At 35.1% G+C, this 15,089-nt stretch overlaps 1 protein-coding gene across 1 annotated transcript in view; it reads right to left on the bottom strand.

Annotated features, from left to right (window-relative positions):
• Positions 1-15,089, bottom strand: part of POSTN (periostin) — a 36,778-nt gene that overhangs the window by 15,751 nt on the left and 5,938 nt on the right. Inside the window, exons 3-15 of the mRNA XM_017854158.1 lie at positions 13,860-13,924; positions 11,823-11,980; positions 9,527-9,691; positions 8,501-8,647; positions 7,863-8,004; positions 6,445-6,657; positions 5,703-5,837; positions 4,102-4,250; positions 2,322-2,458; positions 1,624-1,758; positions 1,010-1,139; positions 801-903; positions 627-694 (exon numbers count right to left, since the gene is read on the bottom strand). Of these exons, the coding sequence (XP_017709647.1) occupies positions 627-694; positions 801-903; positions 1,010-1,139; positions 1,624-1,758; positions 2,322-2,458; positions 4,102-4,250; positions 5,703-5,837; positions 6,445-6,657; positions 7,863-8,004; positions 8,501-8,647; positions 9,527-9,691; positions 11,823-11,980; positions 13,860-13,924 (1,747 nt within the window). The remainder of the gene's footprint in view (positions 1-626; positions 695-800; positions 904-1,009; positions 1,140-1,623; positions 1,759-2,321; positions 2,459-4,101; positions 4,251-5,702; positions 5,838-6,444; positions 6,658-7,862; positions 8,005-8,500; positions 8,648-9,526; positions 9,692-11,822; positions 11,981-13,859; positions 13,925-15,089) is intronic.

Here is a 15,089-nt window from a genome sequence, read left to right on the forward strand (position 1 = left end):
TAAATTGGACTGTAAACTTTTGAATAAAGACCATATCCAATTTAAATACATATTTTCTTTTTTTTTCTCTTTTCTTTCTTTCTTTTTTTTTTTTTTTTTGAGACAGTCTTGCTCAGTCACCCAGGCTGGAGTGAGGTGGCACGATCTCGGCTCACTGCAAGCTCCGCCTCCCGGGTTCAAGCCATTCTCCTGCCTCAGCCTCCCCAGTAGCTGGACTACAGGCGCCCGCCACCACACCCGGCTAATTTTTCGTATTTTTAGTAGAGATGGGGTTTCACCGTGTTAGCCAGGATGGTCTCAATCTCCTGACCTCGTGATCCGCCCGTCTCAGCCTCCCAAAGTGCTGGGATTATAGGCGTGAGCCACCGCGCCCTGCCCTAAATACATACTTTTCATAACACTTTATACAATACTTGATCCTGAGTAGCTTTTGATAGATATTTGTTGAACAAAACCACGAAGAAATGATGTCATTTCTTTACAAGTGGTCCAGTGTTACATAAACAACAAAGAGCAATCTAAGACCAGTATATATTTACTTATTAATGCATACATTTCTAGCCTGTTATGTTAAACCTGTAATATGTGTTCTACACATTAGAAATAAATCAAGTAACTTTTAGTACCTTAATTTGGATGTATTTGATTAATTTATTAAGTATTTCCAGCAGTTGATCATTTCCAACAGGTGCATCTATGAAGAGGAATATTAAATAAATATTGGTAAAAAAGCATAAAATAAAAATCTAGGTTCATATTAAGAAAAGACTAGTCCATCAATGAGTTCAATAATTACAAACCTGCTGGATAGAGGAGTTTATCTACAACATGAATTACACCATTTGTTGTCATGATGTCAGATTCTTTTGATTTCAGTTCATTCACCAGAAGTGTGTCATTTACCTGTCAAAATAGGAGGCAATTCAATGAGGAAATTTAATTAAGGATGAATATTTAGATAACTTAATGATGGATGAACACTGTCATAAATTCATTCTAGACAACTTACTTCTTTCAGAAAGATTTTGCTTCCTTGTGTGGTCTTTAAAATGTTAGTAACGCCAGGTTCAAATCCTTTTCCAATGAAAACTCCTGGTGTCAGGTGATAAAGAATGATGTTTTGAAGAGCATTTTGTCCCCTAGGGGAAAATATATGTATATTTTATTGACTAATGTGACTTTTGATAGACAAGGACTAAGAAACAAAACATTTGTCTTTATCTTTTTCCATATTGTACTTTCTCATAATGTCATTATTTTCTCAAGTAGATATCAATGCTATGTCAAAACACACAGTTACTTCAATTAGCCTAATCAAAAACCCAACTTACTGGGAGAAAAACATCTAATTATTTTGTAAATTATAACTTTTCTTCTTTGTCCCCTAATTACATGCTCTTTAATAGAAACCACGTAAGTGAACATCTAGCCCAACAGTAAGCAGTTTAAAAACATTACTGAGTGACCCTCCACACATCCTAAGTGGAGGAAATAAAAGGAAACTAAAGCTAGCCATGAATACCAGAGAGGGGGCGTTTTTAAGGCAGACATCTGGACAGGAAAAGCTTGAGAAGTAAGTGAGATCTCGAAATGAAAGGGAAAATATCTGGAATTCACTTCTACTTACGTATCAGAATTTCTTTTTCTTCACTAGTCATTCCCTTAAAAGCATCATTGGTTGGCACAAATAACGTCCAGTCTCCAGGTTGTGTCAGGAGCTCTTTCAAGTCTGCAGCTTCGAGTAGGCTGAGGAAGGTGCTAAGTGGGAAGAATGTATATGTATTTTGTCAGATTTCGATTTAGGCAAGTTCACCTACAGTGCATGTAATAGAATAGAATCCATGTATTGTGGAAAGCATGAGAGAACTGCTCATACATTTTCACATGTTTCAAATACAATTCACCTGTTAAAAGTTTTATCAAGAAAAATGATTGAAATATACAATATAATTTTTAAATTTTCTCATCTGATTTCATCCTATAAAATTGACAAGTTCACACATAACAAAAGAAGCATTTTGCCATTTAATACTTCACAAAATACTTTGCTATATATACCATCAATTTCTAAAAACTATAAGAAAAATATCAAGGAGTAGTTTAGTCTGTTAGATTTGTTTTCACACACGAAATCATGTTACGGTGTACCAGAAAGTATCAGTGGAAACATATATCAACTTTGAAAACACTTGTATGAATATTTTATTCTAAATTCCATTTTCAACCCTATAGGAGACTTGAATGCCTTTTGGGATACTGCCTATGAAAAAAAATATGCCAACAGCTCTCATTCTTTGTGGAGGTGCCACTAATAGGCTTACCTAAAGCGCTTATCTTGTTTTAACTTTTCATGGAGGGATTTCTCTGCTGGCTGGATGATCTCGCGGAATATGTGAATAGCACCATTTCTCCCTTGCTTACTCCCTCTCTCCATGCATGAATTTTCAATGCAGACAGCCTAGGAAAGGAAAGAAAAGTATGGGGTATATTTTTCCTTGCTTGAAATTTCTCATATAGATGTAACTACATAATTCAATTTCCAGATCGGCCCTTCTGAGAGGTTGCCTAGTGTCTGAGGCCACAGGAACAGCTTCTTTCCTCTGGTTTCAATGGCTCACACAAACTCACAAGACACTTCTTACCTAGACAGGTTTTTTATTAAAAGTCAAGCTTACCCTATGGATCAGGCAGGTAATTTTGTCAACAAATTACAAAAGTTCCATGGAATCCCACTTCTACAATTTTTATAATTTCTATCCAGTTTTGAACTATTTCTCCAGACCCTCTTTTGGTCAATACTATCTGTAAGGCTTCCTCACTTTAGTGCTTTTATTGATCTTCATAAATATTTATTTTCTTGACTGTAAGACTCTATTCATCATTGTAAGTCAAATCTTTGACATATTTATAGCTTTTTGAACAAATGTGATATATATACACATATATTTGTATATATAAAATTTAAAGTGCAGCACGTTTAATGCATACTTAAAAATGTTTGGAATTGTGTAGCTGTAGGGAGCTGCTGACGTGTGCCAGATTCAGTTCTAGGTAATGTCTGACTTCCTGTGAAGTCTTTTAGCTATAGCTGTACGTGTTATCTGGACAAATACTGCACTGTAATTTTGATAAGCAATATTTCTATAAATTTTCCTGCAGCAAAAAGTACGTTAGGGCTGGGTGCAGTGACTTATGCCTATAATCCCAGCACATTGGGAGGCCAAAGTAGGAGGTTCACTGGAGGCTGAAAGTTTGAGACCAGGCTGGGAAATGTAGAGTGAGACCCTATCTCAAGAAAAATTAAATTAAAAAATCAGTCAGGGTGGTGTTGTGCACCTATAGTCCTAGCGACTCAGAAGACTGAGGTGGGCGGATTACTGGAGCCAAAGAGTTTAAGGTTACAGTGAGCTATGATTGTGCCACTGCACTCCAGCCTGGGTGACAGAGTGAAACTCTGTCTCTTTAAAAAAAAAAAAAAAAAAAAAGTACATTAAGACCCTTTAATAGAGTCCAGAAATCTCTATGTGTCAATAAAGGTTTATCTTGAAAGCCATTCAAAAGATATTCAGATGCTGACTGGTTATTTTACAGTATGAGGCCACCTTGCATATTTGATTCATTATAATGAAATGTTTTGAAATGAACATTTTAGTAGAGACAATATAGTGCTAACACACTGTATGTGTAGCCAGTGCAGAAACTAATAAACACCTTGCAATAAGAAATATTTTACAAACAGTCATCATAAAGAAAAATGGTGTGTAGGCAGAGAACAGAATTACCTTAAAAATTGTAAAGTACTCTGCAAATGAAAAGTTTATTTAAAAAATTTACCGTTTTCTAGAATTTAAAATAATTGATGCTCTAGAACACAGTTACTCATAATGAAACACATGCGAACTATCTAACTGCCTGAGTTTTTAATACATAGCACTTGTTGTGGACTTTGCCCACAGTCTTTTCACCCACGCTACCCAGTTCCCTGATGCTTCTGTGAATATTCGCTGTTAGAACCACACTCATAAAATTCTGTGAAATATTCATTGAAACAGCATTCTTTGACCTGTCATTTGACAGACTATTTTGTTCTGATTCACTTACTGTACGATATACGAAGACTCTGAGCTGTTTGCCTCCAATGGTTTCCAGTATTTGTCCATTGTAAAGCTCATTAAGGCCAACTTTTACTTTCAATATGTGATTCTGCAAAATTAATTTAAGAAGGCGCTGATCCATGCTCAGAGTATCATCTGTAAATAAGAGCATTATTTTATTTAGAAACATTAAAGTTTCTCCTGGTAAGAGAGAATCATATAAACAGATAATCCCTGACATTAATAATATATCAATATAATAGTATATAATAATATATAATATAATATGGATTTTGCACTCATATAATACATGAGTCAACTAAATGCTAAAAGCTGACAATTCAATTCACCAAGTAGAAACTCTGTGACCTACTGTATCAAATGACAATAATACAGTTCCAACCAGTTCAAGCAATGAGCTTCACCTCTGTAAGGGCTACATAGTTTTATAGTGGTCACTGGCAAATGCTAAACCTTAATGGTGGCCAGGGTTTTGTATGATAATTAGATATCCATTAGTCACATGAAAAAACTATTGATGAATTCTTTGTAAATTAATATTGATTACTGGAAAGAGAATCAAAGGAAACAACCTCCTAAATATGGGTTATCATCAAAACACATGGGTAGGATTATTACAAAGAAGAAAGTCAGGATATCTAGGAATTCAATGTTTTTGATTAATCGTTTTTTATACCATAATTTAGCATTTGGAAAACATAAAAAATGTGTTACCTATTTTAATAAATTTTGCCAACAATTTAAATATGTCTGTGAAATCATTGTCCTGAGAAAGGTGGCAGATTGCATGAATCTGATCATGGTCTGTGAATAGCAACTACTAGGTGAAATTTTATATATACTATTTTACATCATGATATGGAAGTGTATAATGGTCTCTTCATTTTATTTATAATTTGACACCCTTACTGTCCAAATTTTGAGATGCAAAATCCACCTATTTATTTCTAAATATTATGTTAGTAACAAAAAAATCAATTTTTTTTTTTTTTTTTTTTTTTTAAAGATCTATCAGTGCATCCTTATTGTGCTGGAAATATTAGATTCACAGAGAAACTGAATATGCTTTTTAAAAAAAATTTTTTTTTTGAGATGGAGTCTCACTCTGTTGCCCAGGCTGGAGTGCAGTGGCGCCATCTGCCTCCTGGGCTCAAGCGATTCTCCTGCCTCAGCCTCCCAAGTAGCTGGGATTACAGGAGCACACCACCACACCTGGCTAACTTTTGTAATTTTAGTAGAGATGGGTTCTCACCATGCTGACCTGGCTGGTCTCAAACTCCTGATCTCAAGTGATCCACCTGTCTTGTTCTCCCAAAGTGCTAGGATTACAGGTGTGAGCCACTGCGCCTGGTATAAATACTCTTAATTACAAACTTTCTCTGTAGGCCATTATCCATTATAATGAAATGTTTTGAAATAAAGAACATTTTAGTAGAGACAATGCAGTGCTAACACACTGTATGTGTAGCCAGTGCAGGAACTAATCAATGCCTCATGAAACATCTCTTATTTCTTATTGCAAACAATCATCACAAATTAAAGAAAGAGTGTAGGCAGAGAGCAGGAACAACAGTGTCCAGTACATACCAGAAAATGCATTATTCACAGGTGCCAGCAAAGTGTATTCTCCATCTGGCCTCAGAGCCGATGCCAAGCCTAATTGGGCCACAAGATCCGTGAAAGTGGTTTGCTGTTTTCCAGCCAGCTCAGTAACTTGTTTGGCTAAAAAAAATAAACCATCACCATCCCAACAATGTCATCATTGCTATTATCTCCATCATGAAACTAGTAAGTCAATTCCTGACTGTTTTCTAATATTGTAAGCTATTTACTGCAATGTCAATGTGATAAGACATCCTCCTGCTCCCTAATAAAAGAGTTCTACTTCCATTTTTTGGTGGGGGTTGATAATCACAATGAATTTCTGAAGGAAAATATTTTTCTGTCTTCCTACTACATGTTTCTTTAATTCTGTATTGTTCATCTGTCTTCTCTCTCTACACTGAGTTCCATAGCTTTTTCATTTATCCAAAGCTGACCATTTGGTTAGATCTTTCCTTCTGTTTCCAAGAAAAACTCTGGCACTGTGAAAACCTTTATAAATATTAGATGTCAGAAACCCTAGAACGCGAAAGATTCATGCATGGAGTGCCCGTCACTACACTGCCTATCTATGGAGTATGCAAGTAGCTCACTATTTGTTGTGTTAGTGCTTTGCATGGCATTCTTTATACTGCACATTCATTTTTCATGGACTTACTCTTTGAGACAGCATAATTAGTAAATTATAGTAAGTAAAATAAAACAAACAAAAAGAAACGTTGCTTACCAGAATCAGGAATTAGGACCTGATCAATCAAATGGATCACACCATTATTTGTCACAATATCCTTTTTGTTCACCATTTTGATTCCATTTACTGTTATGCTGTCACCGTCACATCCTATCTCAATTGTATTTCCTTCCAGCGTCTCAAAGACGGCTCCTCCCATAATAGACTCAGAACACTGGAGAGTATTTAAGATGTGATACTTCATAAGAGCTGGAGAACACAATAAAAAGTTAGCTTTCGGATCAAGGGAAATAACATTTGACCCTGAAAAGATGTGTTTCATTGTGGAACTAAGTAATCCTTAAAAGGTAGTAAGACCTAAGGATTCACTTAACAGCTTTAAAATCCTATTTACGTTCTAGAAGTTTTTTCCTATTAACTACAAAATAGGAACAGCTCAGCTTCGTAGGAATAATAAGAGGAGATCAACTTCAGGAAATGATTGGTGCAGCATTAGAAAACGTGGTAGGTTAAGTTCCAGCTATCATAAGAAAGTAACTCCTGGGTGAAAGCAAGAATTGTTCCTTTCAGAAGACCTTTGACTGGCACAATGGCTCACACATGTAATCTCAACACTTTGGGAGGCCTAGGTGAGAGGATTGTTTGAGGCCAGGAGTTCAAGACCATCATGGGAAACACAGCAAGACCCCTCTCTACCAAAAGAGAAAAAGGGAAGGCCTGTTAAATTCCAAAATGCCCAAGAACAGCATCTTGTAATAGCTGCTCATGGCAGAATATTTGTACATAATGTGTAATGTGGTTGATAGAGGCTGAGGATAAGACAAATTATTTCTGCAAGGCAACTTCTAAAAAGTAGCCAAATAAAGATTTATTGAAGGGCCTCTGGAAGGATCTATGCCTCAGCTATGTTGTATCTATCCTGCATCCTAAAACGTTCTCATCTTAAACTGGTCAAATGTATTTTGGGATAGGCTGAGTAAGTGAAGTATGCAAGCACAAAGTAAAACCTATCTGACAACAGAAAGGAAGCTTGGCAAGCCACCAAATTCTTCTGTGTATCAGTAATTAGAGGCCCAGGAGAACCATACGATTCTCACAACTCAGTATCTTTTGGCATAAATACAGAATTAAAAGCATTGCATACCATGCATACAATATTAAAATTTGATGATCTAATATTTATTTCCAATACCTGTTAATCTTTCTGAATATCTACTACTTATTTACTTGAAAGTAGTATGAAAGAATGTGATCTTAAGAATATTCTTATTATTTAAGAATTATACTCTGCCTACTCTTTCAAGGACTTTTGGAAGACTTATAGTACATCTCAGAATAAAAATTTTTCCTTGCCTTTGCTTATTAAAACTAATATTATTGGCAAGAACTAGCCTCTTTTTTATTCCCCTCTCAGAATGCTGGGAGAATTCTTAGAGAGGAAGAATTTTAACTACCTTCAGAAGCCACTTTGTCTCCCATGATCCTTTCTAGGACACCTCGTGGGAGTTTCTCAAAAGCCTCATTGGTGGGAGCAAAGAGTGTGAAGTGACCATCTCTTCCAAGGGCCTCCAATATGTCCGATGTGATGGCAGCTGCCTGAAACACAAATGTGCTTTTCAGAGACTTTCACATTGTAAATCCAAAAGAAAATTACAACACACTTAGCCTAGGCTGACATGAAGGAGCTGATTCCCACACTATAGAGGCTTGTTGTTGTTCGATCTTCAGAATATTACTTTTTGACACAATCATGTCTTTTCCAACTTTCTTCAAATTGTGTCTGCAAGAATGGGAATTCTGCCCGTGTTTGTGGGACTGTAGCAATATCCAGCAGTATATATAATAACAGATGAATGCGTTCTAAATGCACTAAATACACACCAGTCACATGACTAACCATGCTTACTGTCATTTCCACAGAAATATTATTTCATATGAGAATGTTTCTCCTGTGTAAAATGAAAATAGTAGCCATTTCAAAAAATGTTTGTTACATTTTTGCCAGATTTAATAGCATTTTTATTGTTTTTAGGTTTTGACAGGAGAAGAGGAGGGATTTCAATGACTCAAGACAATCTGCTCTTGGACTTACTCTAAAAGATGAAAGGTCATCTTCTGCTTCAATGAAGTCTTGAATTGAGGTACCAATTTGTGTAAGGACACGGTCAATGACATGGACCACACCATTTGTTGCAATCTGGTTCCCATGGATAATTCGAGCACAATTAACAGTGACAACCTGTAATTATTTGGAAAAATCAAAGTGCTGAAACCAGAGACATCCATTGACCACTGAGACTGCAAGCCCATTCCCAGTTTTTCATTGATACTAGTAAATGTAACAAATGGGAAACTATATTCTAAATGGATATGCTGTGGATGAAGATTTACATGTTGTTATATCTAAAAAAGAAACTGTAAAGGAAAAGGGAACCAGTTGAGAACCTAAGTCTATTCATACTTAACGTATCTAGCAACATAAGGCAAAGGTGCTTTTCTCTTTCAAATTATTGCTTTTTTCCTCTTTTATACAAAGAGTCATAAACTTTTTAATGTGGGTAAATGAATTACATAAAGAAGTCTAATCTAGTCCTAAAAATTAAGTTTTGAGAAGGAGAAACAAATAATTATTGTATAGATATAATTAGTTCTAGTACAAGAACTTCCTAAATATTACTTTGTCACTGACCTCTTTTGTCCCTGAGAATCTGGCTGTGGAAAAAGTTCTATGACCCCATTGGCAATTTTCCACAAAAACTGATCCAAACACACAAGTACTATAGTAGTTAGAGGGGGGAGTAAAAGAACACTCATTCTTTGATTCTTTTTGCTACTAGAATAAATGATTTCAAATACATCAACTACTAAAATTTCGTTTTTTAGAATACTTGTCTACTGTCAATGAACTGTTCATGTAATTTGTCCTTTTCAATCCCTCTTTGGTAGAAATTAATAACCAGATTGGAAATTTGCATGCCCTAGATTTGAGGGTAAAGTCATAATATAGCACTTACCTTATTCTCACTAATATTTTATTATTTTGTGAGCATTGCATAAAAGTATAGACAAAATTAAAGAAGGTATTTTCATAAGTGTACTTTTTACTGATAAAACTTACCCCATTAGGATAATGGTTAATGAAAAGCCCCAAATTGTTATACATTGAAGGAATAATCATGCCATTTTTTAAGTCCTTGGTCAACATTCTCTTATTAATCATGTGGCTGTGTAAAGCATTCAGTAATTCAACATTCACGTTGCTCTCCAAACCTCTACGGATATCCTAGGAAAAATTGCAATGATAGAAATTCAATTTATTGTGGAACATTAGTAAAAGTCTTATGATCACCCTATTTCTACTCTCTTGCTATTTTCTCATTGCATTATCAGATGGTCATACAAAATTGACATAAATAACTTAAAATTATATTATTCAAATTGGGTAAGGAATTTTATAAGTTCAGATACTTAGTTAAGGATCCTGAATGTGATAGAGTACTTAGACAGAACTCACAATTTTTAAAGTGAATATGTTGATGAAGAGACAATCTTGATATAACAAATAAAATGGTAAGAATTAGGTAGATATGAAATTATCACATATTTAAAAATTTTAAGTGGCAAACAAAACAAAACAAAACAAAAATGACATTATATTTGTATGCAACACTTGAGTTTTAACAAGGGTTTCATGTTTATTCCATAACAAATTCAAGAATTCAACCGTCCTGTACCTTTTTATCTATCCAACACCATGTATTATATTATGCTTTACTCAATGCTATGGGAAATATAATGATAAATCAAAAAGTCACAACTGTTTATCAGTAGCAGCAGGTAAAAGTTAGACACAATAAGATAGGACAGAGGGGAAAAATGCTTTCAGGGCTCAAATAAGAAAGAACAGCTATTCAGAAGTAGTTTGTAGATAGATCATGATATTTAAATCAATAAGTATGATGTAGTGGTCTTCTAAGTCCAGTACTGACAGGGTGAATGCCAAGAGAGCAAAAGTTGTCCAGTTTGGTTAAAACATACTTTTATGTTTCTCAGATAACACTAAGAAATTCAGAAGGGTATGTTGGACAATAATGTGGATGACTTTAATGCCCTAAGAAGGAGTGAAATAAACTGGCAATGAGGAACCACTGAAGATTTTGTGGCACTGGAATTTAATAATTAGAACCAGGCTTCAGGAAAGTTGAGTGGTAATGTACAGCAGAAATGAGAGTATTAGGGGGATCACTTTAGATGAAACACGAGATAAGCAGTTTGTAAGAATTGGGGAAAGGGGCGGTAAGGATGGCTTACAAATTTCAAGCCTGAACATTGAGACTGGTACTGCCAATTGTGGGTTAAAGGCACTAAAAATACAATTATTTATGGGGCGAAAGAAAATTGCATATGTTTTAGATAACATTTGTTTAAAGATGCAGATGGTATATCCAAGGATAAATACTAAGATAAACAGTAGAAATATTCTACTGAGGTTCGAAGAAGACACAAGTCCAAACAACAAGCGTAGGTTTAATGTTTGTATGCACTGAAGTAATACCTGAAACCATGTTAAGTGCATTTAAAGAGCAGAGTCAAGTTGCTGGAAGAAATTCTTACAAGTTCCATTCTTTAAGGCAAGGAAGAAGAGGAGTCAGCAAAAGGGACTGGAGAAGGGGTTACAGATGTGGTGAAAGACACCCAGAAGACGGAGGTCTATAATCAAGCAGTCAACCACACAGCTAATGTAGCAAGATAATGCCTACAGATATATGCCTACATTTTATTAAGTATACTTGACTCTAGTAATAACTATCAATTCATCTCCATATCTAGTAGAAAGTAGGAATATATTTTTATCAGTTTTATAGATTCGGAAATTGAGTAATAATTTAAGGCATTGTAAAATAGACTGTGCACAAGTCTAAAAATCAAATGTATTTTCACATTTCCTTTAACCACATACATGTATACAAATTTGACAACCTGAACATCCATGTATATTTACATATAATTAAACATACATAATAAAATAGTGCTATATAGTGCAGCTTATGATAATTTTAAATTTCAGTAGGCTTCTTAACTTACCTTTCTGTTAGACATGTTATCTGAAATTACATACATATCCTCACAAACAGGAAAAAGGAAAGGAGCAAAAGAGAGTAACAAGTGCCCTTTTAGCCGATTCTTGGTTCCCCTTCTTTAAAAAATTAACGTATAAGTTTCCTGGAGAGTTACTCTATTTGCAGATGTATTAACATATTTTACTTTCCTCAATAACTCATCCATTTAGATATCCTCATATATGTACAATAGAAAGATACACAATTTCTACTAATATCCAAGTTAATAAATCAGTTAAAATGAAATAACAATAACAGCAAAAAATAAATCTATTGATAAAAATACTGAATTACAGAATCCAAGTTGTCCCAAGCCTCATTACTCGGTGCGAAGTAAGTGAAGGATCCCTTTCCCTCAATCTCCTCCCTCAGTTTTGAGGCATCAGAATAGCTCTGCGTTGTGGTGGCTCCCACGATACCCAGAGTGCCGTAAACATGGTCAATGGGCAAAACTGAAATAATCAAGAAATGAATCAGTACTGGGGATGATATTCTCAGGATATGATTCATAATCATTTAAACTTGATGCTATGTTTCCCAAGACATTTAACTAATAATTTTAATAATACAATTATGTGAATAATCATTTTATATAAAAGTTATCTCTTGAGTGCTAAATAATAAAATGCTACTGAAAAACATTATGTTACATATCCTTTGTGTTAAGGATAAATTTTAAACTCTTATCTTGGTTTAACATTTAACCTGTTTAGATGTCAATCCTGCTATGTCAATAATTCAATTATAATTCAATATTATCTATTATTTACATCTATCATTTGTATAGATTTGAGTCCCTAAAAATATGTAGGCCTGCTTGTTTTCATTATAACTTCTGGTAGCAAACAATTCAAAATATTTAATCCTTCCAGATTATTTCTTCCAAACGTCAGAATAAAGATTCATGCGTGAATGTCAGCCTAAAGGGATTTATCTAGTAATGTGCAGTCACCTTATTTTTTCTGACCCTATTTGATTTGAACATTAGTATAATTTGATTAATAGCATAGAATAAATGGTTATTAAATTTGTGAATATCCTTAGATTTGGTGACACAACTATTAAGTATAAAACCAGGATTTTAAAAGACCCTAAAAAGATGGAGAAATTGAGTCAAAATGAACAAGGTTAAATTTAACAAGCTTTCATGTAATTCCTATGCCTAAATTGAGAAAAACAAATCCTAGAGAACTGACTTAATGGTGTATGTAAAAAAACTGGTAATCAATTTTAATTGATTCCAAATTTGATATAAGCTAATGATGTAACACGGTTACCAATGACATTATCCAAAGTGCAAGGTCTCCCCAAATCAGGTACTTATCCTGGTATTGTCTTTTTTTTTTTTTTTTTGAGACGGAGTCTCGCTCTGTCGCCCAGGCTGGAGTGCAGTGGCCAGATCTCAGCTCACTGCAAGCTCCGCCTCCTGGGTTCACGCCATTCTCCTGCCTCAGCCTCCCGAGTAGCTGGGACTACAGCGCCCGCCACCTCGCCCGGCTAATTTTTTGTATTTTTTAGTAGAGACGGGGTTTCACCGTGTTAGCCAGGATGGTCTCGATCTCCTGACCTTGTGATCCGCCCGCCTCGGCCTCCCAAAGTGCTGGGATTACAGGCTTGAGCCACCGCGCCCGGCCCCTGGTATTGTCTTAAATGCTCAGACCCACATGGATGGACTTTAAATATCAGTCTAGGTTTATATTCAGAAAAAAAGATTACTGGACTAGAGACTTTCTGTCTTTTGGTGTTATAATGGGGAGGGCTTCAAAGTCTATGTCATATTAAAAGAATTGGGGATGATTAGCCCAGAAAACAGATTTTATTCAAGAAGAGAGGGTAGCCGGAGGAAAGGTGTGGTGATTGGCATGAAATATCTGAACAGCTGTCATTTCAAAGAGGAAATAGATGAACTATTTTTTTTTCTTTAGTTGGCAGAGGTATAGGAAACCAAATTTCAATATAAGGAACATTATAAAATCAGAGCTGTTCAACTAGAGAAGATGAGATATCACCAAGTAGTTAAGTTCCATGTTCCTAGACAACTTCAAAGAACGGGAGTTTATGAAGAGTTTTATTCCTGAAGGGAAGCTGAACTAATTTAAATTTATGACTAAGTTTCTGTTGTATTGCCCAGCATCCAGTGTATGAGAAACGTGTTCTTACATTTCATCATCGTGATAAATTCATGATTAACACAAACATAGGAGGGGATATATTTTGGATTTAGGATGGTGCTGTGTACACACATACACAATTGACTTCTCCACAAGCCACCTCAACCCTTTCCTTGCATATAAAGTGTTCCTTATTTAATTCAAGAAATTGAGATTTTACCTGCTGGGCAGCCTTTCATTCCTTCCATTCTCATATAACCAGGGCAACATTCATACAACACAGTCCTGTACATTGGAAGAAAATTAATATTAAAATGAGAAACTAGGATACATTTTGACAAAAATTTGACAAAATATTTCACTTATTGCCTTGATTTGCTGAGATTCTAAAAATCAGGGTGTTTTTTTCCTCCCCTGATATTTTCTTTTTTCTTTTTTCTTTTCTTTTTATTTTTTTGAGACGGAGTCTTGCTCTGTCCACCAGGCTGGAGTGCAGTGGCCGGATCTCAGCTCACTGCAAGCTCCGCCTCCCGGGTTCACGCCATTCTCCTGCTTCAGCCTCCCGAGTAGCTGGGACTACAGGCGCCCGCCACCGTGCCCGGCTAGTTTTTTGTATGTTTTGTAGTAGAAACGGGGTTTCACCGTGTTGGCCAGGATGGTCTCCATTTCCTGACCTCGTGATCCGCCCGCCTGAGCCTCCCAAAGTGCTGGGGTTACAGGCATGAGCCACCGCGCCCGGCCGATTTTTTCTATATTTATATGAATCTGATTTCTCACTACAGTCTCATGTTACTATAGAAAAGTTCCAGAATGTTGATCCAGAAGAATGAAATTTGGGTCCCAGTTCTGTTACTTGGTTGACATGTGAACCTTGAGCAAGTCATTTAATCAACTGGAGTCCCTGTTTCCCCAAGTATTTAACATGAATATAGTAGCTATGATATCTACTCAAAGAGTAATTGTGAATCTCAAATGAAATAATGCTTTTGAAATCATTTTGTAAACTAAAAACGGGTATAAATGTGCTTTAATAGAAGTGGAAACATAAGAAAATACATTGAACTATTTGAATCCGTAACATGCTATCTCATTGCTAACTAAAATAATGCTGTATTTGGTTTGAATTGCCAGTATAATTATTAACTGTATTATACTACATACAAACTTTAAAGTCTTATTTGTGTAAAATTTGATAAAAGTAATCTAAGTAAGTTTATTTTAATATTAGAGCTTAGTATTCAAGAAAATGGCATCCTGTTTAAAGTTAACAAAGTGTGTTGAGTTATACAGGCAATAATTAAGGTAACAGACCAGAAAATTCAAGATATCAAGATATGCAAAAAATAAGTTTATCTAATTTACTATATTTTGAGGGAAAATAGTAATTTTAAAAATATATATAATTGCTTACAAAATAAAACCTGATTATATTAATATATAAATATATTAA

Source organism: Rhinopithecus bieti, unplaced genomic scaffold, assembly GCF_001698545.2.
Source record: "Rhinopithecus bieti isolate Rb0 unplaced genomic scaffold, ASM169854v2 scaffold_35538, whole genome shotgun sequence".
Classification (NCBI taxonomy): Eukaryota; Metazoa; Chordata; class Mammalia; order Primates; family Cercopithecidae; genus Rhinopithecus; species Rhinopithecus bieti.